The sequence below is a fragment of the Bufo gargarizans genome, chromosome 9 (genome assembly GCF_014858855.1).
Source record: "Bufo gargarizans isolate SCDJY-AF-19 chromosome 9, ASM1485885v1, whole genome shotgun sequence".
In the NCBI taxonomy this organism is placed as follows: Eukaryota; Metazoa; Chordata; class Amphibia; order Anura; family Bufonidae; genus Bufo; species Bufo gargarizans.
Window position 1 is genome coordinate 192,690,211 of NC_058088.1, and position 26,185 is coordinate 192,716,395.

Here is a 26,185-nt window from a genome sequence, read left to right on the forward strand (position 1 = left end):
GGTCCTTGTCCTTCTGGACCAAGGTCTTTTAAATCTTAAAGAGTCTCACTAATTCTCCAAGGACCAGTGATGAGCGAAGCGAACTTTGGAGGTTACATCCGAAGACACTTTGTTTATAACTTCAGATTAATACTGTACAGAGATCAGTTTCCGTAGAGTATTAAAATGTATGGGCTCTGATGAGTCTAAGTTAGTTATTCGTGAAGTCGCACGTGAATCGTTGACTAACTTCAGTAGTGGAAAACCCCTTTGAAATTTGAAAACGAACTCTGCTTTAGTGTCGAGTGGTACCTCAAGTTCGGTTCCAAGTTCTGAAGTGGTTTTCCACTACCGAAGTTATTTAACGAAGTCACACGCGACTTTGCGAATAACTAACTTTGGCTCATACATTCTAATAATGTATGAGCCAAAGTATTAATCTGAAGTAATGGACGAAGCGACTTCGGATGCAACTTCCAAAGCTTGCTTCGCTCATCACTAGTCCTAATGTAAACGGAATGTACAAGCAAAAAATTATATTAAATGTGGTTGACCCATCTCAGAAATTGATGGCCTATTGCTAGGATATGCCACCAGCGTCAGAGGTGAACGGAGAGCTGCTATGGGAGTTCTGAATCTAGCGGAGTGCTAGCTTCGCTATTTGCGGCAGTCCCGTACAGGTGAGTGGAGACAGGGCAGCGCTTGCTCGATGCGCCCTCCATTCAGCAGCATGCCTGCCTTCCCAGGGGTGAGACCTACGCCCGTCTCACACGGACAGCATATCATATGCCATCAATGTCCCAGAAGGGCCAACTCCTTTAACTTTACTAGGATCCTTATCTCCTCCTCTTGGAAATAACTGGACCCCTCGATAAATCACATTGGATTAATATATTTGATCAAATCTACACAGTGGAGCAATAGACGGCCCACTGGAATGGCAGAACCATCCACCGCGGCTTCATCCTGGCAATGAAACCTTGGGCGATGATTTCAGGGAAATACCTCATTTATACAGAAAGTGTTTGGGCTCCTTAACACGGATGCCGTGCGGGTAATCCGCTGCATGAAAGAGAGCCAAGCCCCGTTCCGGACAGCAGAGACACGGAGCATTAACATGATTGATGATGCTCTGCGCCTCTCTGTGACCTTTTTACTACAAAATCACAATGACAACTTTATCTCACTGTGATTTTGTAGTAAAAAGATCACAGAGAGGCACGGAGCATCATCAATCATGTTAATGCTCTGTGTCTCTGCTGTCCGGAACGGGGCTTGGCTCTTTCACACAGCGGATTACACGCACGGCATCCGCTAATAAGAGCCTTCATTCACACCCTTTATCAGCTCAGGCACAGAGTCGTCCATCAGGTCTAGTCATACAATAACCCCCCCGCGCTCCCAGTGTTTGTATACCTTACTACTACAGCTGCTCTATACTTATGCGTTTTCTATAACTCCTATTTGCACTTCTTATGTTGATCTTTTTGGTTTTAAATCAATATAGAAGAATGTTAACATTAAAGGGGTATTCCTATCTCAGACAATGGGGGGCATATCGCTAGGATATACCCCCATTGTCTGATAGGTGCGGGTCCCACCTCGGGGACCCGCACCTACAACGTGAACGGAGCGGGGAAAGCTGTGGCCAGAAGGTCGGGGTCCATCCACCACCAAGCGCTGCTCCCATTCATTTCTATGGGGCAGACGGAAATAGCCGAGCCAGCTATTTTTGGCAGCCCCATAGAAATGAATGGAGGGCGGCTGCGCATGCACAGTGCACCCTCTGTTCATTTCCCTGCTCCGTTCTCATTGTAGGTGCAGGTCCCAGAGATGGGGCCTGCAAGTATCAGACAATGGGGGGATATCCTAGCGATATGCCCCCATTGTCTGAGATGGCAAAACCACTTTAAATATAAGTGCTACCGAAAAGACGCAGAATTGGGAAGGGTGCATTTCAGATTGTAGTCAGTGAAAAACTATTAATATATAGTTTATGGCCTTTTTCACACGTCAATGTGTGCTGCCTGTGGTCCTCTTGGACAGCTCAGGTATCCATTGACTTTAATGTGTGTATTCACACATCAGTGGTTTTCCAAGGACCATGGTGACACCATGGAAACAGGCCCCATTTTTGTCCGTGATTATGGATCCCTCACACACATTACAGGTCCTTCTCAAAAAATTAGCATATTGTGATAAAGTTCATTATTTTCTGTAATGTACTGATAAACATTAGACTTTCATATATTTTAGATTCATTACACACCAACTGAAGTAGTTCAAGCCTTTTATTGTTTTAATATTGATGATTTTGGCCACAGCTCATGAAAACCCAAAATTCCTATCTCAAAAAATTAGCATATCATGAAAAGGTTCTCTAAACGAGCTATTAACCTAATCATCTGAATCAACTAATTAACTCTAAACACCTGCAAAAGATTCCTGAGGCTTTTAAAAACTCCCAGCCTGGTTCATTACTCAAAACCGCAATCATGGGTAAGACTGCCGACCTGACTGCTGTCCAGAAGGCCATCATTGACACCCTCAAGCAAGAGGGTAAGACACAGAAAGAAATTTCTGAACGAATAGGCTGTTCCCAGAGTGCTGTATCAAGGCACCTCAGTGGGAAGTCTGTGGGAAGGAAAAAGTGTGGCAGAAAATGCTGCACAACGAGAAGAGGTGACCGGACCCTGAGGAAGATTGTGGAGAAGGACCGATTCCAGACCTTGGGGGACCTGCGGAAGCAGTGGACTGAGTCTGGAGTAGAAACATCCAGAGCCACCGTGTACAGGCGTGTGCAGGAAATGGGCTACAGGTGCCGCATTCCCCAGGTCAAGCCACTTTTGAACCAGAAACAGCGGCAGAAGCGCCTGACCTGGGCTACAGAGAAGCAGCACTGGACTGTTGCATGTCATTCGGAAATCAAGGTGCCAGGGTCTGGAGGAAGACTGGGGAGAGGGAAATGCCAAAATGCCTGAAGTCCAGTGTCAAGTACCCACAGTCAGTGATGGTCTGGGGTGCCATGTCAGCTGCTGGTGTTGGTCCACTGTTTTATCAAGGGCAGGGTCAATGCAGCTGCTCTCAGGAGATTTTGGAGCACTTCATGCTTCCATCTGCTGAAAAGCTTTATGGAGATGAAGATTTCATTTTTCAGCACAACCTGGCACCTGCTCACAGTGCCAAAACCACTGGTAAATGGTTTACTGACCATGGTATTACTGTGCTCAATTGGCCTGCCAACTCTCCTGGCCTGAACCCCATAGAGAATCTGTGGGATATTGGGAAGAGAAAGTTGAGAGACGCAAGACCCAACACTCTGGATGAGCTTAAGGCCGCTATCGAAGCATCCTGGGCCTCCATAACACCTCAGCAGTGCCACAGGCTGATTGCCTCCATGCCACGCCGCATTGAAGCCTCCTGGGCCTCCATAACACCTCAGCAGTGCCACAGGCCGATTGCCTCCATGCCACGCCGCATTGAAGCAGTCATTTCTGCAAAAGGATTCCCGACCAAGTATTGAGTGCAGAACTGAACATAATTATTTGAAGGTTGACTTTTTTTGTATTAAAAACACTTTTCTTTTATTGGTCGGATGAAATATGCTAATTTTTCGAGATAGGAAATTTGGGTTTTCATGAGCTGTATGCCAAAATCATCAATATTAAAACAATAAAAGGCTTGAACTACTTCAGTTGGTGTGTAATGAATCCAAAATATATGAAAGTCTAATGTTTATCAGTACATTACAGAAAATAATGAACTTTATCACAATATGCTAATTTTTTGAGAAGGACCTGTATGGTCTATACGTGATGCCATCCGTGTTTGGTCCATGGTTTTCCACTGCATATTGGTAGGAGATGCTCTGAAAATTTTCAGGCCTAGCACATGGACATCTTCACAGATGAACCACTGACTGTCTTGCCACGGACAGAGGCCTAAGCCACCAAAGAGGTGTACTTATCTCCTGTGCCTGGGCACCTAATGACGAGGCTGAGGCCAGTGACTGCTGCAGCCAGGTAAACAGATCTCAGCTGGGAGAACTGGGGAGGTGCCGCCGGATCACTGCTTCATTGCAGGTGGATCCATTGTATCGTCCCATTTCCTCCTGCAACCATTCAATCCCTTTAACCCCTTCCCGACATCCACCGTTACAGGAACTGAGTGGGCATCTGCTGTTTTACACAGCAGACACCAGGTGGCACATTTACTATAGTGTCTGTGCCCGTTAGGCGTAAAAATGCTGTTTTAGACACAAAAATTTACACTTTTTTTAGTTTCATTTACTACTGAAAGTGCACCTGTTTTTGAGTCTCTTCAGCTTTAGGCTACTTTCACACTAGCGTTCGGGCGGATCCGTTCTGAACGGATCCGCTCATAATAATGCAGACGGAGGCTCCGTTCAGAACGGATCCGTCTGCATTATTTTTAGCATAGAACAGCTAAGTGTGAAAATAGCCTAGTACGGATCCGTCCAGACTTTCAATGTAAAGTCAATGGGGGACGGATCCGCTTGAAGATTGAGCCACATTGTGGCATCATCAAACGGATCCGTCCCCATTGACTTACATTGAAAGTCTGGACGGATCCGCACGCCTCCGAACGGCCAGGCGGACACCCGAACGCTGCAAGCAGCGTTCAGCTGTCCGCCTGTCCGTGCGGAGGCGAGCGGAGCGGAGGCTGAACGCCGCCAGACTGATGCAGTCTGAGCGGATCCGCCTCCATTCAGACTGCATCAGGGCTCGACGGCTGCGTTCGGGTCCGCTCGTGAGCTCCTTCAAACGGAGCTCACGAGCGGACCAGCGAACGCTAGTGTGAAAGCAGCCTAATTTATCTATTTTGATTTTGTTATACTAATTCTGAAGTTTTCTAACTTTTGTACCTTTTTTATGACCTATTTATGTCGGTGTGCCTTATTTTGCAGCTGATTTAGTTGTAAAAACAGTCTAATTTCTACTGCCCTCCAGGTCTGGCGTACTTTTCTGCCTCTGTTTTAAGGCTCACGCACAAAATGGAAGCGCTCGTTAGTATTCGCCCCCATAAGACGCACTGTATCGTCGTCCTCAGGACCGTGGTACAGTTAGATGCTGGGGGGAGGGGGGCATGGGAGCGATGTCTCCCTGCTCCATTTCCTCTGATAGGCTGCAGGCACTATACATAAAGCCTATAAGAGGCTGGCGCAGGCGGCGCGATAACGGAATCATCATGGTGCCGCCCGAGCCGGGCAGCATACAGCTCCGGACACAGGCCACACAGGACACTGCTGACAGCCGCATGGAGGTAAGTATTTGGGTTTATTGTTTTTTATCTGGCATCATGCTGTTGGGCCACTATGGGGGCACTAAATAGGGACATTGTTGTACTGGCACCCATTTTAAGGGTGCATTTTTTGCACTGGCACACATTATAAGGGGGTATTTTTGCACTGGTACACATTATAAGGAGATATTTTTGTACTGGTACACATTATAAGGAGATATTTTTGTACTGGTACACATTATAAGGAGATATTTTTGTACTGGTACACATAAGGGGGCATTTTTCTACTGCCTTACATTATAAGGAGACGTATTAGTAGTGGGGGGCTATGGGGAACATGATTACTAGTATGGGCACAATGGGGCATTATTAGGGGCACTATGCGCTCTGGCAGATATTTATTACCATTGGTGGGACTTTTGGGAGCACTACTAGTTGTGGAAGGCACCTGGCACGGTATCAGCTTAGCCCAATTATTTTTGGAGGACACTATGTTAGGGTACTTTCACACTAGCGTTGTTAGAATCCGGCAGGCAGTTCGTTGCCGTAACTGCCTGCCGGATCCGGCAAACCGTATGCAAACTGATATCTTTTTTTCCGGATCCATTAGACGGATCCAGTGAAATAAAGGATACATCTCATCCGTTTCAAACGGAATAACGGATCTGGTATTTAAATTTTTCAAAGATCAAAAGAACCTATTTCAGATGCAAATTGTACAGTGGCTATAGAAGACAACCGAAGGTCACATCCCCCTCAGACGAGAGCAAAGATGATTGCGGACCACATTCAGTTTGGATTTCAGGCTCTAATCCTTGTTTCCCGCTGGAGGAGACGTCTTCCAGCCAGACTGTGCCGTCCCTATTGGGTGCATCCAATCACTTCTGCCCGAATGAGAAGGGGAGCATTCGAAGTTCTATTTCCCGAACTGCAGAATTATCCGGACAAGTTTTCTCAACTATTTACGGATGAGCGTCTCCAGTTTTGACAATCTGCTACAAAGGGTGTCTCATTGCATCGAAAGACAGGACACCATTTTCCGTCAAAGTATTTCACCTGCAGAACGGATAATGCTTAGGAGGCTCTGCATTAGTATTGTTCACTGTGACTTCACCGGCTCCTATGGTCAGGCTTTACCCCTATCTCGAACTATTAGAGACGTTGACTTCACTGTGAGCAATGCTAGCCAGAAGCATACGCCTATCGTTCTCCATGGAGAGCCCGTTCCATAACTGGATTTCCCAAAAAATTCCTTTGCCCTATGAGAATGACCACAGAACAAAGGAAAGCATTTGAGCATGTAATGGTCTTCTGGTCTTCTGTGTTATGGTCAAATGAAACAAAAATTGAATTGTTTGGTCGCAATGATGTTTCCTTCATTTGGCGTAAAAAAGGAGAAACCTTCAACCCAAAGAACACCATCCCCACTGTCAAACATGGTGGTGGGAACCTAATGCTTTGGGGGTGTTTTTCAGCCAATGGACCAGGGAACCTAATCACAGTAAACGGCACCATGAAAAAGAGCAATACATGAGGATTCTCACCGACAACATCAGGCGTCTGCAGAGAAACGTGGCCTTGGGCACCAGTGGACATTTCAGCAGGACAATGACCCAAAACACACAGCAAAAGTGGTGAAGAAATGGTTAGCGGACAACAACATGAACGTTTTGGAGCGGCCCAGCCAGAGTCCAGACTGGAATCCAATGGAGAATCTGTGGAGGAAGCTAAAGATCAGGGTGATGGCAAGAAGACCCTCCAACCTGAAAGATGTGGAGCTCATTGCTAAAGATGAATAGGCAAAAATACCTGTAGACCTGCAAAAAGCTGGTCTGCAATTATAGGAAGCGTCTGATCGCTGTAATAGCCAAGAAAGGCTTTTCTACTGATTATTTAAAAGGGTATGAATAATTTTGGACTGGACACTTTTTGCTCAAATGCAAATAAAAGCTGAGAAATTGTTTTTTTCCCCCACAATAATGCCTCTTGTACATCGTCTTATTATCTTTTGGGAGACACCGATGTCATTTCCCTTCAAAAAATTACTTGCTGGTTGAATAAAAGTAACTTTAAGTCAAAATTTGCCTGGGGTATAAATAATTATGGGCAGAACTGTATATATATATATATTTGAAACTTTTTAAATTTAAAAGACTGATTGCAAATACTCATATGACTCCGACCGCTCCCAGACTTCCTCTGGCGATAGGCTTGAGGTCCTCTCGGAGAGGCAATGGGACAAGGTGGTTGTGAAATTGAAAAATATATATATACTTCGGAACGTTGAACATGTATTTTTTTGGGAAAAAAAATATAATTAAAAATAGAAAGCTAAACACCTACCATTTGCTGTCCTCCACCCCCACTTTCCCCCTCTGCAATTTCTTCTTGGCAGGGATGCCACTCCTCCACAGACGATGACTGCGAGAAAACATAAAAAACATAGTTAGAATAATGGCAAAAATATTACAGAGGGGCTTGCTATAATCCAACTTAACATACCGTATCATGTCAGAGACATTGTTGAGGAGGAGTGCTCCTGGCCTCACTTGAAGAAGATATGTCTATTAAAAAAAATAAAAATATTTAAAAAAAAATAATGTTTTAACTTTACACACGACAAGCAGACCCACGTAAATACTTACCATTTATGGAACTTTTTTCCTGTCTTGCAGGCTATGTGGCAGTTTTTTTTTGTTTCTAAAAAATTAATATGAGGAGTGGTAGTTATATTATTGTACCTATGACTACTACTCCTAGCATCCCCTATCCCCCTTATACTACCAGCAGTCCGTATGTACTAATCCATAGGGACTGCTGGTAGTATAATCCATAGGGACTGCTGGTAGTATAAGTACATAGTGGATGCTAGGAGTTGTAGTCCTAGGTACTCCTACCATCCACTATGTAGTTATACTACCAGCAGTTCCTATTTACTATTGTATAGAGACTGCAGGTAGTATATGTACACTGACCAAAAATATAAACCCAAAATCATGCTGCACATGAGGTGATGGCCACGGATGAACGGCACAACAATGGGCCTCAGGATCTCGTCACGGGATCTCTGTGCATTCAGAATGCCATCAATAAAATGCACCTGTGTTCGTTGTCCATAACATACGCCTGCCCATGCCATAACCCCACCATGGGCCACTCGATCCACAACGCTGACGTCAGCAAACCGCTCACCCACATTTTTGGTCACTGTACATAGGGGATGCTGGGAGTTGCAGTCCTAGGTACTACTCCTCCTAGTATCCCCTATTTACTTATAACATACAGCTCCTATGTATAAGTACATAGGAGCTGCTTATATAAAATAATCATTTATACTCCCCTTCAATGGCGTGCTGCTTTCTTCTCCATCGCAGACTGGAGCAAAGACGCAAACAGGAAGCTGCAAAACCAGTTCCTCCTATATCCAGGCGCAGGTCGGAAAACCGGATCGGGCAGTGCGGCAATTTCCTGATCCGGCATTAATACATCTCAATGGAAATTTATGCAAGTGCAGCATTGTATTTTGGCGGTATTGGACGGCACGGAAGACATCCTGATGCATACTGAACGGATCGCTTTCCATTCAGAATGCATTAGGACAAAACTTATGCGTTTTTTTTCCGGTATTGAAACCCTTTAGCGGATTTCAATACTGGAAAAGAATAACGCTAGTGCGAAAGTACCCTTACGGCACTATTACTGTCAGGGCCATTATTTTCTGGGCGCAGTTTTTTGGGGGGCACTGTGTGCCAATAGTTATTGAAGGGGGAGCTGTTTTTTCAGGGGAGCTGCTTTCTTCAGTATAGTATTGGGGAGCACAGTATTGCCTTTTGGGGGGTTACGACATTTGGGACCCCGCAAAAAAGGCGACTTCTCATCCAATCGATATTCCATAGTTATAATATCGTAAAACCGCTTTACATACAATTTTTTACCTCTGGAAAGACAACGTTCCAGCATCTTCCTTCCCGAAAACCGCAAGCGATATTACGCTGTCTCTAAGCGTCACGACTGAGGTAAATATCGAAGCATTTCTTCCGACTTGGGATATGGCTTCTGTCAGTTACCATTGACTGACATGTACACAAGTAAATCGTCTTCTCCTATATGAGCCATTTCTTATCACATTTTTCAACCTTTACTGCACAGCGTGATAACATTACATTCACGTTTCCACAGGACTATAATCTTATCTTCCGCGTAATTTACCTCAGGAGGCGGCCATCTCCGGCTCCTGAGGTAAAGGCGCGCCCCCGCGGCCGAGCACACTGGGCATGCGCGGCTGCTCCCTCAGTCACGCTGTCTGCGCGCTCCCGCTTCTTCTGTCAGTGATCGCTTCGGCCGGGGAACGCAACGCGATGCAGCCTCTCCCCGGATCAGCCTGAGACATGGGGGGATTCCGCGGAGCGGGGGTCACCGTGTGCAGCTGCCTGCTGCTGCTGGTTATGTGCACTGGGAGCCCAGGTAAGAGGCACAAGGTGGGGAGCTGGAGAAGGCAGGTGTCATGGAGGGGGGAGCACAGGTGTGGTGGGTATATGCGCTGATGTGTAATATGGAGGGCGGTTATATTATATTGTGATGTATATGGCTGTATGTATGATGTGTATGTGTGTGCATGTGTTCTGTGTGCACATATGTATATGTATGAGTCTGTCCATATGTGTATCTGCATACATCTATATGTATACGCCTCTACCTGCGGATATATATGCCCTCCTCGGCTCCTGACATATGTTATGAGTCTGACAGACGGATGGTTTCTATGTAGCGTTCTGCGTCCTTGAATGATGTCATAATAATGGGGAGGGGGCGATCCGGGGATTATAATCGGTCGTGATGTCACAAATCCGGGGATTATAATCCGTCGTGATGTCACAAATCCGGGGATTATAATCCGTCGTGATGTCACAAATCCGGGGATTATAATCCGTCGTGATGTCACAAATCCGGGGATTATAATCGGTCGTGATGTCATAAATCCAGGGATTATAATCGGTCGTGATGTCACAAATCCGGGGATTATAATCGGTCGTGATGTCATAAATCCGGAGATTATAATCGGTCGTGATGTCATAAATCTGGAGATTATAATCCATCATATTAATGGGAAGTTGTATTAATTGGAGTTGTAGTCCGCTTGGAATCTAAATTGAGGAATCGCGGTGAGATGACATCTGATCCCCCGGGAAATGCTTCCCCCTCTCCAGTTCCTGATGTTGAGGGGAATGATTTTGCTAGTGGGCTTCCTGTTGTTAGGAAGCTACAACTCCCATCATGCACTGACAGTCTAGCTGGTCTTACTGGTTGTCACCCAGCTGTCCGTGAAATAGATCTGCCTCGTCTGTGTATAACTGATTACATAAGGACTGTATTATTATAACAGTATTATGCACGGGGGAGCGTTATATCATGTTACACGGTTGCTTTGCTGGAAGCCCACAGGTTGCAAACTACAACTCCCATCATGCGCAGACAATCTAGCCGCCACATTGGTGGTCACCCAGCTCTCCTCGCCTTGTCTGTTTATAATCGACTACATAACTGTATTATTATAAGAGTATAATGCATGGGCGAGCATTATACCATTATCCAATGCAGTAGTTTGCAACCTGTGGGCATCCAACCGCCAGGAAATGACCACTCTTAGCTGTGCATGCTGGGAGTTGTAGTTACCATTGGACGCTTACAAGTTGTCAAACGGCTGCATTCCATGACTGTATAATACTCCCCTGTGCATTATATTGTTATAATGATGCAGTTGTCATGTAGTCAGTTATAAATAGACAAGGCGGAGAAATCTGGACTATATTCTTATAATAATACAAGTGTTATGTAATTGGTTACAGACTGTGGGAAAGCTGGGTGACAACCCCCATGGCCGCCCTCACAGATCCCTGTGGGGTTGTCACCCAGCTTTCCAAGACTCCTCCCCAAGGTAAACAGTGATGCTTCCCAGCAAGTATATGAGATCTGAACGAGTCCTGGAATACAGTGAAATCGGTAAAATAATTTTTAAAAAATAAAAAAAATTTGCTTCCCGACCGCCCTCCGATCCAGCAGTGCCGCACTGCCACCGCGCCAGGCTGCTACGATGACGTCACATATACCACTGCAGCCAGTCACTGGCCTCAGCGGCTCATTCTCACGACATAGCAGCACACAGCATTATAAGTCAGTATAATGCCCTGCGCTCCTGCAAGACGAGCAGCGTCCAGAGGATCACGCTCCCGCGTGAAGCTGCCCTTATACACGGCATCCGTGTCCGATGTGCAGATCATATTGGGCCGCGGCCTGGTCACCTCCCAAACGGGTTCTGAGGGACAAAATTTGGGGTGAACTTGTGCGCTGCTGTCAGGTCATTATTGACTATCTGAATGAGAATCTGCATTTCCATTGCAGACTGGGGTCCCCGTCCTCTTTTAGGGTCCCCCTTGACATCTTTCCGTCCGCCATGTTCGTCCGGGGAGGCAACAATTGCTTCAGAAATGAGCGTTGTATTTGGAGTGAGTCATAGGCGAAGGAGCAGAACCTGTTCTTGGCGTGTTCTTATAACCCGCGTGCCCGTCTGTGTATTTAGCCAGTGCAGATATGTGGCTCTGGGTTTCCCTCCGTCCCGGCTCATTTTCTGGGCAGGAAAGCATTGTTATTTCCTGCTGCCGCCCCCTACGGACCCCGCTGCTTTTGTTCTACGGATTATAATAGCGGGCATACCCTTGTGCGCTTTGGTTAACCCCTTTTTGTATGTCCTAAAAGAGCACATAGAGCTAACGGACCCTGCACGGATACCTTAAAGGGGTCCTCTCACGTAGACACAGTTACTTCGAGGCACTGACTAATGTATTGGATTCATTTTTCCATTGCATTATACACCGCTGCTTATCCAGGGGTCACGACCACTGCTGCAGCGCAGATATGAGGTGGACGGGCTGCTTTTTCCCTATAGTGTGCAACCACGACCACTGCTGCCGGATTGCAGGGTGGTCGTAACCATAGAAACCAGCAGTGTCTAATGTGATGGGGAAATGAATCAATCCAGCAAAGGAGGCAATATGGAGAATCACAATACATTAGTAAGTGCCTTGTACTAACGGTCTCTGCTGAAGTGAGAGGGCCCCTTTAAATTGAATGGGTGCATGCAGTCCGCAAAGTGCGTGTTCGTGTTTTGGTCCATAGATGTATGGTATTCCGTGGAGAACATGCACAGGAAGCATGTTTGTAAGAAGAAGAAAAAAAGGATGAAAATAGACTTTTTTCACAGACACGGAATAAAGCCTCTTTCATGTGTCGTGACTCTGCACGGATGGCAGACGCCACGGAAGCACGCCCTGTTCTGTCCGTGATTACGGCTCCCTCGCGCACATTATAGTCTATGGGTCTGTGATGCCGTCCGTGTTTGGGCTGTGATTTTCACAGACCGTTTTGGTAGGAGATGCTCTGGAGACCGAATTTTCAGCCTAGCAGCGTCCGTGGAATATGGATGAAAAATGGCCACAGATGAAGCCGCGACCGTCGTCTTCACAGACATGGGCTACCGATGGCGCAAATTGGCGAGTGGCGCCTAGCAGTAGCAATCTCTTCTATCCGCTTGGGTTACTCTGTGCAACCTAATGATGCAGTTAGTGTGGACTTCGATCCGAATTTCAGGTAATTTTATTCGCCCTGAAGCCGAATTTCCTCGTGCGTCATGGTAATGAATCGACTAGCATAAAAAAATAAATCATACTTACTGCACAAAATCCCGCGTGCAGTGACGTCTGCCGTCACCATGGGCCACGTGAGATTTTGCGCTGGATCCTCAATCAAGATGGCAGCGGCCCGTCACCAATGGATGAGGGTAAGTGTGATCCGTGTGCAAATTGCGGGCCGCAATACACGGCCACAGTTCCGTGTGCATTCCGCATCACGGATGCGGACCCATTCACTTCAATGGCGTTGGTCTGTTATTCTCCCACGGTCCGGCCCGCAGCTGAACCATTAGTCACAGGCCGTCAGCTTTGAGGGATTTCTCTTTATAAACCAGCGCCGTGTTCTCACAGTCTCCGCGGTCCTTCCTGTTTAACATCAGCCCATTGTCTCAGCATAAATTGGCGTTTTCCCCCGTTCCATGATGTTCTCGATGCTGGCAGCGTCCGTCTTAGGCCTCCTGCACACGAACGTTTTTTTACACAGTCCGCAAAAACGGGGTCCGTAGGTCCGTGATCCGTGCCCGTTTTTTCTTCCGTGGGTCTTCCGTGATTTTTGGAGGATCCACGGACATGAAAAATGAAAAAAAAATCTAAGTCAAGTTTGCCATTGAAATGATAGGAAAAAACGGACACGGATCACGGACACGGATGACAATCTTGTGTGCATCCGTGATTTTCACGGACCCATTGACTTGAATGGGCCCGTGAACCGTTGGCCGTGAAAAAAATAGGACAGGTCATATTTTTTTCACGGCCAGGAAACACGGCTCACAGATGCGGCTGCCAAACGGTGCAGTTTCCGATTTTTCCACGGACCCATTGAAAGTCAATGGGTCCGCAAAAAAAACGGAAAACGGCACAACGGCCACGGGTGCACACAACGGTCGTGTGCAGGAGGCCTTAGTGGAAGGATGAGTCCGCTCATATTTTCCAAGAAATCAGCTCGAAAATCTTTCTGCTAGATAAACGGGGGTTTAAAGCCTTGGGCCATATTTTGTATCCGCGTCTGGTCTGCTTTTTTTTTTTTGCGGATTGCACACGGACCTATTTATTTCAGCAAACAAAAAACATGGACCGCGCACGGATGTCCTATCGGTCGTCGCCCAGCTTTTCCAGCCGTCTCAACATTTTTGAAAAATAGAAAATGAAGAAACTAGGCTGACAAACTCTTACCGCTTTGTGCATTCAGTTCCTTTACAGTCCTGTGTGTTTCCATGGTTACAGACTACAAACAAATCCCTGTGTAGTCTGATCCTGCGCTCATCTTAGGCTTTGTCCACGACACCGTATTTTGTGTCCGTGTCCGATCTGGATTGCACACAGAACCATTCATTTCTGTGGGTCCGCAGGAAAAAAAAACGACCACACACGGGTCCGCGTCCGTATGTCCATTCCGCAAATGATAGATTGTGCCCTATTCTTGTCCATATTAAGAATTATAACAGCAATTTCTAGTGATGGGAGTGGATGTGGATTGCACACGGAAGCTACTGGTATTTTAGTGGTTTAACGATACGGACGCGGTCATGTGGATGAGGCCTTGTGCTTTGTTCATAATGTAGGTGATACGCGGGGTCAGATCTTACATCGGCTTTTAATGGGTTCTCCCATGGTTTCTCGCACTTTTGACAGCAAGAATATGGTCGGGTACTGCGCTATTATTGACGTTATATGTGATGGAAATGCAGGTGTGAACGCTGCCGCACTTCTGTCTGCTCCGAGAATCGGGGAATATCGCAGACCTGGTGTTGTACTGATCCTGGCAGCTGCAGGACCCCATTGACCTATAATGAGGTCTGTTCTGTCCTTGTGACGGCAGGAAAAGCTCGGCGGTGTTTGCAGTCGTCCACGTTGGCCGGATCCAGCCCTAGGACTTCTCTCTTTGCTTTCTGATAAGCGAGCCCTGGAAGTATTCAGCTGCCCGTGCCCGCACCAGCTACTATCTACCCCTTGTGACATGGGGGTCATTTACTATAGCCGTCTGTTAGTTTTATTGGCCTAGAAAAGTCTAAAATTTTGTTCAGAGTGCTGGTTTACTACGAAATTTGTGACTTTTTGCCACTTTTCCAAAAATCTACTGCAGCAGAAGAAGCAAGTCATTTATTAAAGGGGTTTTCCAAGATAGATCATCAGTATCTGATCGGTGGGGGTCTGACACCCAGGACCCCCACCTATCGGCTGTTTGAGAAGGCACCGGCGTTCGCAGTAGCTCGTCGGCCTACTCGCAGCCTTCCCTAGGCGCGTTCATCGGTTACAGGGCCCAAGCGCCACTCATCCCCATAGATGTAAATGCAGAGGCCGTGGCGCTACTGTGAGCGTCGGTGACTTCTCGGACACCTGAGGTCCCGGGTGTCGGACCCATCCAGAGAATAGGTCATCAGTATAAAAGTCTTGAAAAACCCCTTTTAAAAGGAAGAGTCTCTTCATAAATTGGCCAGATTGTCCTCCGGCGGGGTTTTTACTGAGACTGGCATGTGGAACACCCAGTTTTAGTAAATGACCCCCCCCCCCCCCACCTACAGCTTATTCTTCTCTCAGATTCCGGCCAATATCCAGAATTCTGGATGGTTTCGCCCTATTGGTCTCGTAAACACACCGCGCTTTGTAACCATGAGAGAGACTTTTTTACAAGTGACCAGTAATTCTGCGCCAGGCCCATTGATGGCGGATTAACAGAAATTTTCCTGTGTGCCGGACGCCGCCTCCAGCTCTTTCATCCTCCTCCGCTTGTACGTGCATTTATTTTGGATGCCGCCTCCAGCATTCTCTGGTGGGTTCATGCCGAATGGACGGACCCTTAGCTTTGGGGGCTGTAGTAACAGCACGGTACTGGCCTCTCCCAGCCGGGCCCCCTCCTTGTCATACCTCCCAACCAGTCCAACCTGTCCGTCCCCTGAGTCCGATCACTGAGCTCTGTATGTTGTTTACACACAATCTCTAAGGATACTTTTTCTTTTTTCTTTTTTTTTTTTAAAGGCTTTGTTGTCGGGTGACATTCTTGACGTTCCTGCACGGTCGCTTTCCGCTTTCGAGCAGAATAGAAATGTCGTGTCGTCATGGGAGTCTGCTTTCTGCACCGCTCTTAGGCTACTTTCACACTTGAGTTCGGGGTTCCGCTTGCGAGTTCCGTTTGAAGGCTCTCACAAGCGGCCCCGAACGGATCCGTACGGCCCCAATGCATTCTGAGTGGATGCGGATCCGCTCAGAATGCATCAGTCTGGCAGCGTTCAGCCTCCGCTCAGCAGGCGGACACCTGAACGCAGCTTGCAGCGTTCGGGTGTCCACCTGGCCGTGCGGAGCCAAACGGATCCGTCTAGAGTTACAATGTAAGTCAATGGGGACAGATCCGTTTGAAGTTGACACAATATGGTGCAATTTCAAACGGCTCCGTCCCCCATTGACTTTCAATGCAAAGTCTGGACGGATCCGTCTGACTTACTTTCAGACTTAGAATTTTTTCTTAAAGATAATGCAGACGGATCCGTTCTGAACGGATCCCATCGTCTGCATTATAGGAGCGGATCCGTCTGTGCAGATACCAAACAGATCCGCTCCGAACGCAAGTGTGAAAGTAGCCTTAATGGGGTTGTCCAAGATTAGAAAAACATGGCTGCCTTCTTCCAAAAGGAGGTGGCGGTGCGCTGGAGAGTGCGCGTATATACTGTGCTTCCTGAGAACCAACAAGACTTAGACCCAGCAGCGCCCCCCCCCCCCCCCCCCGAAGTATCTGTGCCTTTTAATGGGACTGCCATTTGCCCCAAGAGAACACGATTCAGAGTGCACTGGGAGTACCGCCTGTCAGTGGTAAGGGCAGTATAGATGTTAATGTCGTACCCTGGTTGTGGTAGAAAGACATCCATCAGCTTGAGGTTCTTTTAAATGGAGGACCACCTGTCATTGGAGGAGATAATGCAGTGTAAGGGAGCTGGGAGTACCGCCCTTCAATAGAGGGAAATGTATAGTGCACTATATAGGAGATGGAATGCTTACAGCCGGGTGTGACATAGTAGAAGACCCCCTCCCCCTTCATTGTCACAGTGCCGACCCCCAGGACTCTATAGGGCAGAGCAGGGACTCCTCATGGAGAAGAAGATCCCCCACCCCTTCACTGTCATGTGCCGACCCCCAGGACTCTTTAGAGCAGAGCAGGGACTCCTTACACAGCAGAAGACCCCCCCCCCCCCTCTCTTCATTGTCACAGTGCCGACCCCCAGGACTCTATAGGGCAGAGCAGGGACTCCTTACACAGCAGATACCCCCCCCCCCCCTTCATTGTCACAGTGCCGACCCCCAGGACTCTATAGAGCAGAGCAGGGACTCCTTGCACAGCAGAACACCCCTCCCCCGCCCCACCCACCCCTCTTCATTGTCACAGTGCCGACCCCCAGGACTCTATAGCAGTGTTTCCCAACCAGTGTGCCTCCAGCTGTTGCAAAACTACCACTCCCAGCATGCCCGCACAACCAAAGACTGTCCGGGCATGCTGGGAGTTGTAGTTTTGCAACAGCTGGAGGCACACTGGTTGGGAAACACTGTTCTATAGGGTAGAGCAGGGACTCCTTACACAGCAGAAGACCCCCCCCCCTTCATTGTCACAGTGCCGACCCCCAGGACTCTATAGAGCAGAGCAGGGACTCCTTACACAGCAGAAGAACCCCCCCCCCCCCCCCCTCTTCATTGTCACAGTGCCGACCCCCAGGACTCTATAGAGCAGAGCAGGGACTCCTTACACAGCAGAAGACCCCCCCCCCCCCCCCCTTCATTGTCACAGTGCTGACCCCCAGGACTCTATAGGGTAGAGCAGGGACTCCTTACACAGCAGAAGATCCCCCCCCCCCCTCCCCCTTCAATGTCACAGTGCCGACCCCCAGGACTCTATAGAGCAGAGCAGGGACTCCTTACACAGCAGAAGACCCCCTCCCCCTTCATTGTCACAGTGCCGACCCCCAGGACTCTATAGAGCAGAGCAGGGACTCCTTACACAGCAGAAGACCCCCCCCCCCCCCTCCTCCTTCATTGTTACAGTGCCGACCTCCAGGACTCTATAGAGCAGAGCAGGGACTCCTTACACAGCAGAAGATCCCCCCCCCCCCCCCCTCCTCCTTCATTGTCACAGTGCCGACCCCCAGGACTCTATAGAGCAGAGCAGGGACTCCTTACACAGCAGAAGACCCCCCCCCCCCCCTTCATTGTCACAGTGCCGACCCCCAGGACTCTATAGGGTAGAGCAGGGACTCCTTACACAGCAGAAGATCCCCCTCCCCCTTCATTGTCACAGTGCCGACCCCCAGGACTCTATAGAGCAGAGCAGGGACTCCTTACACAGCTGAAGACCCTCCCCTTTATTGTCAGAACCGCAGACCCCGCACTTGCTAAGCCCAGGTCTATTGCTCACGGTTATCAGCCATTTAGTCTTGGAAGAGGCTCCTCAGTGAATAGTCCTGATAATGGCTTTATGTCACCAGATCCTTATTGTCCCACATATTTATTACTGCGTCGGTGAGGCCGTTATCTGTCTATTATCTACATTATAGACTGCTGGAGCCCGCCGCCTGTCAGGCTGACATTTTATGGTTATATATATATATCGTTCTTCCGCTCCGATACGCTGTGACGAGCAGGACACAGTCAGCCTTTGGATGTAAACAAGAATCTTCCTGTTCACTGACAGCAAGCAGGGATCTTGTAAATGGGGAGGATTTGAAATGCAAAGCTGTAGGAAAGCTGGTAGACTCGGCTTGTCACCCAGCTTTCCCAGACCCAGATACAATTAGGAGAGAAAGTGGCGGGGCAGGGGGGTTGCATTACACTATCCCATTAATGTGTGCCAGCCCCCTCGGCACGCTTCCCTATGGAGACAGGCACGTGGATCCTGATGGCGGATATAGCGGGGGCGCAGTGGTTTATGTAAGGGGTTAACGTCTCTGCACACATACAATGTGTATATATATATATATATTTCCTTTAGCCAAGTGGCTCATAAATTAGCGCTCCGCCCAGTGTCCATAACTGGTACTGCAGTAGTCCATGCCATTGGAAAATGGGAGATGTGGTTCTGCTAACCAGAGACAGAGGGCTCATGTAAACACGGATACGCAAAAAAAACAACATATGACTTTCGTTTTTTTGTTTGTTCGTTTTTTTTGTGTCCATTGTAACGTTGCCTGTCCGCAGAACATTCTATTTTTTGCTGACATATGGAATGCACACGAAGTCCTTTCCGTTGGAAATGAATGGTTCTGCATATGGACCACAAAAAAAAACCAAAAAAACGGAACGGACCAAAAATACGTTTGTGTGCATGAGTCCTAAGGCTATTGATTGCAAGCTCTTTGGGTATAATTTTTACGTTCATGTAGCACTTTATACACACGTGATCACCACAAAGCAATAGAAGGCGGCGGCCTGGTCTGGTGAGTCAGGTCCTCCATCAGACGGACTGCGGGGGGCGTGAGGACCTGCACAGTATTAGGCAGGTGGGTATGTGGCTGCAGAGGCCGCCCGCCACCTGTCGCTCCATTGTCTCCTGTAATCAAAGGAACGTGCGCTGCCGGCTGCAGCTTATTCTTCCGGAACAATGTCTGATGCGCTAATGACGGCGCGCAGCCGCTAATTGTAGGGTTCAGCACGGAAGGTTTATTATCTGATTACGAGCTCATCTTCCATGAGCAAGCAGAGGATCAGGAGGATTCTGGGCGGAGGAGGCGGCATTACCGAGGGAGAATTGGGGAATAATTAGTGTAATGTCACCACTGAGAGGGGGAGGCGACTCTCAGCATGCTTCCGAGAACAGCCTGGGACAGTGTGCATGCTGAGAGTTGTAGTTTCACAGCCGGCAGGTCGGTGGTTGCTGACCCCTGCTTCCGTCTGGTGCCAGAAAGCAGATAGTGCTAAAATGTACTGCGCGTATCCGAGCATAATAATCCGCTTATAGATGTGCACCGACGAGGATGAAGGAGGAGCTACAGCCGCTGGGGTGACGATGAGGACTGTAGTACTGAGCGCTTCTCTGAGACTGTACCACTCGATAGGCTTAGATATAGCAGACAGTATCACACAGGACAGGATTAGATACACAGCTCAGCAGACAGTATCACACAGGATAGGATTAGATACATAGCTCAGCAGACAGTATCACACAGAATAGGATTAGATACACAGCTCAGCAGGCAGTATCACACAGGATAGGATTAGATACACAGCTCAGCAGACAGTATCACACAGGATAGGATTAGATACACAGCTCAGCATACAGTATCACACAGGACAGGATTAGATACACGGCTCAGCAGGCAGTATCACACATGATAGGATTAGATACACGGCTCAGCAGGCAGTATCACACATGATAGGATTAGATACACAGCTCAGCAGACAGTATCACACAGGACAGGATTAGATACACAGCTCAGCAGACAGTATCACACAGGGTAGGATTAGATACATAGCTCAGCAGACTATCACACAGGATAGGATTAGATACACAGCTCAGCATACAGTATCACACAGGACAGGATTAGATACATAGCTCAGCAGACAGTATCACACAGGAGAGGATTAGATACACAGCTCAGCAGACAGTATCACACAGAATAGGATTAGATACACAGCTCAGCAGGCAGTATCACACAGGATAGGATTAGATACACAGCTCAGCAGACAGTATCACACAGGATAGGATTAGATACACAGCTCAGCAGACAGTATCACACAGGATAGGATTAGATACACAGCTCAGCAGACAGTATCACACAGGATAGGATTAGATACACAGCTCAGCAGACAGTATCACACAGAATAGGATTAGATACACAGCTCAGCAGATGGTATCACACATGATAGGATTAGATACACAGCTCAGCAGACAGTATCACACAGGATAGGATTAGATACACAGCTCAGCAGACAGTATCACACAGGATAGGATTAGATACACAGCTCAGCAGACAGTATCACACAGGATAGGATTAGATACACAGCCCAGCAGGCAGTATCACACAGGATAGGATTAGATACACAGCTCAGCAGACAGTATCACACAGGATAGGATTAGATACACAGCTCAGCAGACAGTATCACACAGGATAGGATTAGATACACAGCTCAGCAGGCAGTATCACACAGGATAGGATTAGATACACAGCTCAGCAGGCAGTATCACACAGGATAGGATTAGATACACAGCTCAGCAGACAGTATCACACAGGATAGGATTAGATACACAGCTCAGCAGATGGTATCACACATGATAGGATTAGATACACAGCTCAGCAGACAGTATCACACAGGATAGGATTAGATACACAGCTCAGCAGATAGTATCACACAGGATAGGATTAGATACACAGCTCAGCAGACGGTATCACACAGGATAGGATTAGATACACAGCTCAGCAGACAGTATCACACAGGATAGGATTAGATACACAGCCCAGCAGACAGTATCACACAGGATAGGATTAGATACACAGCCCAGCAGACAGTATCGCACAGGATAGGATTAGATACACAGCCCAGCAGGCAGTATCGCACAGGATAGGATTAGATACACAGCTCAGCAGACAGTATCACACAGGATAGGATTAGATACACAGCTCAGCAGACAGTATCACACAGGATAGGATTAGATACACAGCTCAGCAGACAGTATCACACAGGATAGGATTAGATACACAGCTCAGCAGACAGTATCACACAGGATGGGATTAGATACACAGCTCAGCAGACAGTATCACACAGGATAGGATTAGATACACAGCTCAGCAGGCAGTATCACACAGGATAGGATTAGATACACAGCTCAGCAGACAGTATCACACAGGAGAGGATTAGATACACAGCTCAGCAGACAGTATCACACAGGATAGGATTAGATACACAGCTCAGCAGACAGTATCACACAGGATGGGATTAGATACATCTTCTCATTAGTTCCAGTTCCCTGATTCTGGTGCACTGTGTCTGTTGAGGTTATTAACGATCCCATATGATGTTGTCAGTTGTCGGGTCGCTGGGGTCGTCCTCCCCTTGTGACTTTTCTCACAAGCGGACCTTACACCTGTGTTTTGTGCCTGGAGGTTTAGGAAGCCTCCACCAGTGATGTCACCAACGTCCTGATCCATGTGACAAACCTGAAGTGATGACATAAGATTACTAAATGCCCCGGGGGCCTGAGGTCAGCGCAGCCGTCTGTGTGCCCGGCCGGCTCTGCTACATTTAGCTTCCATTTTATTGAGGGGATGGTTTGTTGGACACTCGCAGATTCTGACATGAAAGGGGTGTCGGTGCTGTGAGCTCTTCTGCGTCGTCGTCCAGTTTTGGAATGTGCATGTATCTGCCCACTGCTCAGGTATATAGCCAACCTTAGGCCTCATGGACACGACCGCGTCCGTATTATAGACCAAAATACAGATTTCTCCCATGTGCACTAGAAATGACTGTTCTCCTCCTCACTGTGGACAGGAGTAGGACATCTAATATATAAAGCTGAGTGTGTGAGGAGGGGGGGAGGGGCTGTGGCCACTGCGCCACCAATGAATATATCGTTTATACCGAATACATACACAGGATGCGGGTGCCGGACACACCCAGCCTCTATGACTGCTCGCTGCGAGCCACCGCCATCAACCCCTCAGGTACGCCCCCCCCAAGTGTTATCATTGGTGGTGCAGTGCGCCCCTATCCCCAAAGTAGTATCATTTTTTCATCACCTTGTCCCGACAAAAATTAGGATCGGACTGTTCTATTATGGTCCAGATGTTCCATAAAATGTGGAATGCACGCAGCTTTTTTGGTGTTTTTTTTTTTTTTTTTTTTTTTTTTTTTTCACGTAGTATCAAGTATTGCAATACTTTTTTATGGTATCAAAATCAAGTCTAAATTTTGGTATCTTGACAATCCTAGGTAAGGCATGTGTTTTTGTTTTTTTTTATTATATCGTAATTATATGTATTTAAAATTTGGCGACTAAAAATTTAAATTTGGCGACTAAATTTTTATGGTTATTTATGGATATTATTTTTTTTTAGTCTGGAGCCCTGAGGTCCTCCAGCCTCCACATACACAGTTTTATTCCAGGTTTCCATACCAACCCAGCCAATTATCTTCACTGCTGTAAGAGAGCTTTGAAGGAAATCTGTCACCAGGATAATCGATATTGCAGTAAAGCCCTGGCCTAATAGCACTCAGCACCTTATTTCCAGATGTGTCTTTGTTCCAGCAATAGATGTTTTTATCCTCGGAAAATCCAGTTTATTTGGCATGCAAATGAGCCCGTAAGGTGCCCAGAGGGGCGTCACTCTTGCAGGAAGGAGCCCAGACACGCCCCCTGCCACAATGTGTCCACTATTAAAAGACAAACTTATAACCACGCCCCCAGGTTGGCTAAGCCACTCCCCTGATCCCGTTAGGCCACGTCCACTCCTCAGCTGACAGGGATTGAAAAAACAAAGGTAAAAATCAACTTCTGTCAGTTGCAGGGGGTGAAGGGACGGTGACTTTCTCTCTGCAGCTCACACTTAGACAGCACAGTGCTGCTGTCTTAGAGTGAGCTGTTCAAAAGGACATGCCCCCGATCCGGTTATGCGAGCCCCCTCCCACTACTCAGCCGACAAGGATTGAAAAAATGAAGTTAAAAATAGACTTCTAGGTCCCGCTAAGCCACGCCCCTATCTGGTTTGGCCACGCCCTCCCACTCAGCCAAGAGGGATTAAAAATCACCTAGTGTCAGCTGCAGGGGTGGAAGGGACGGTGACTTTCTTCCTGCAGCTCACACTTGGCACTGTGCTGCTGTCTAAGAGTGAGCTGTTCAAAAGGACATCCCTGTGTCCGTCCAGGCCCTGCGCCAGACGGAGGACAGGGAGTCTGAAAGCCGGACTGTCCGGCCTAAAACTGGACCTCTGGCCACCCTAGGGGCAGGCTGCTGTGTAGGTTAAGGGGATGGTCCGCTATGGAGGTCAGTGTTAAGGGGCAGATTGCTGTAAAGGTCACTGTCAAGGGGGTGGTGTGCTGTGAAACTCACTGTTAAAGGGGAAGGCTGCTGTAAAGGTCAAAGTTAAGGGGGTGGGCTGCGGTGGTCCAATTTTAAGGGACGGGGCAGTGTTGAGGGGCAGGGGGGGCTTTAGATGTCACTGTTGATAGTGTAGATATCTTTTAACGACGCACACGAACCTTAGATGAAATATACCCGAGCGGATCCTTCAGCTAGTGATCTATAATTTGCAGAGTGGACGCGCGGGTGCGGACAGTACGGGGATGACGTCAGTCTGCTGGGTTTTTTCTTTTTCTTTTTTGGGACCCGCGAACGGTCTGTGCGCAATCTGCAAAAAAAAATGCGTCTGTGACACGGATGCACAATACGGTCTTGTGCATGAGGCTTTAGTCTGGGTTTCCTCTGTTAAAGGAGCGCTGGGATGGCGGCCTCTTCTATTTACATGGGACTACTTGGTTTTATGGGGTACGCCGCCTGGTGTTTGGCCTGCGCGCTCTCGCTGTAGGGCAGGCGGAGTGAGATTGTGTCGTCTCTTATCCTCTCTGGTCTGACTAAATCCTTTAAGACGTTACTCTCACCCCGTCCATCTGCTCTGCCGTCCTCTTCTCTGTGGCGCAGGTTACTATTAACCAATTAGATGCATAATCCTTCATCCTGTACCATTAAAGGGGTTCTCCAGGATTATAAAAATATGGCTGCTTTATCCCATAACGAGCACCACACCTATGGCTTGTGTCTGCTATTGAAGTGACTGGGGCTGAGCTGTAATGACGCACGCAACTTATGGACAGGGAAGCGAGCCGGTCCCAGAGAACCCCTTTAACGGCTGCGTCCCACATGCAGCATGGACACAAGGTGTGGCCCTTGAGAGCCCCAGGGCTGCAGGGGGTTGTCTGTTGCAGGCAGCGTTTTTGCGGAAATATGTTTCCTCTGAGCTGTGGGTGAAACGCGTCGCTGGTCCGGAGCCTGGAACGGGAAACCATTGTGAGCCTGTAGCACAAAAAAATCCCTTTTACAACCCTAGAATTTTTTGGTGGCATTTTTTATTGTGTCATTTTTTTGTGTTATTCTTGCCATTCTTTTAAAGGGGTTCTTCGGGCTCTAGTGGGCTGAGCTGCTCAATATTTACCCCTCTGTCTCGCCGCCGATTCCGACTCGCGTGACCACCAGGACTGGATGTGGGCTCTGCCACGATGGACGGCCAAGTACTGACTCCCCTCCCTATCTTCTCACACCAAAGTCCTATACTTAAGCCTGTGGGGGAAAGTAGGTGCCATATCCAGAGCATGGTCCATGAAAATAGCACAAAACGCGTCGTTTTTATTGCACTATAGCCTTCGTACTAACAAAAAGGGCGTGAAAAAAATACGGGAATCGTCAAAGCGCTGTGTGCGAGATGAGGGCTGGGCTGCGGTGTGCGGCCCCTGAAATGTGCTGAGTTCACTGCAGTGAGTTCGTCTGTCCCGTACCCAAGTGATGCGTATGCCGCAGCCGTCGCATAGCGTCCGCATTTCATGGGAATAACTGCGTCTCAAGGCATGTGCATGCCACCATTTTCTCTGCAGAGAAATGTCCAATCCTTGCAAAAGGGACAAGAACAGGATAAGATTTTTTTTATTTATTTTTTGCGATGCGCCGTCCGCATTTTTTCCCTGCTCCATTGAAATGACTGGTTCTGCATTTGATCCGCCAAAAAATATGGTCGAGTGCATGAGGGCTTTGTCGCAGTCTTAACGAGACATTAAACCTCCCGAGAAGGCTCCCACCTCGTGCTCTTCCTGCCTCAGCCAAATGTTACCGATATCCATGAATGACCCTGTAGGGGCGGGAGGCATTTGTGAGGTGGTGCGGTCCTGTCCGTGCACGCAGGGCGCCGTGTAGTCCCAGGCGCCTTGGCGTTTGTTGCTGCGGTTTTCCCCATTCATTTGCATGCTTAGCAGTGAGCATTGAGTGCACCGTCTCTCTCACCCAGATGGGATGGCAGCCTCCAGCTTATGGTTTATTTGTGCGCAGAAAGACGCTCGTCAGGCAATTAACACGCCACGTTTTTGCTAATTGCTCGGCGTCGGTTTGCAGTCCCAGGATCTGCTTCATTACTCTGTCAGGAGGGGGGGGTATTCCCTGGATATTGCAGTCGATGACTTCAGTCCAGGCTTATCGGAGCCGAATAGTCCCCAGACAGTGACAGAGGATCTGCAGCCGGTCAGCGCTGTCACCGAGTCAGCGATCCTGCTGGGAGCTATGATGAATCCTGCGCTTCGCCGCATCC

At 48.0% G+C, this 26,185-nt stretch overlaps 1 protein-coding gene across 1 annotated transcript in view; it reads left to right on the top strand.

The window, feature by feature from the left end:
• Positions 1–9,544: 9,544 nt before the first annotated feature.
• NPDC1 (neural proliferation, differentiation and control 1) overlaps positions 9,545–26,185 on the top strand; it is a 47,569-nt gene continuing 30,928 nt past the window's right edge. The window contains exon 1 of the mRNA XM_044305725.1: positions 9,545–9,705. Within this exon, the coding sequence (XP_044161660.1) occupies positions 9,630–9,705 (76 nt within the window). The 5' untranslated portion in view covers positions 9,545–9,629. The remainder of the gene's footprint in view (positions 9,706–26,185) is intronic.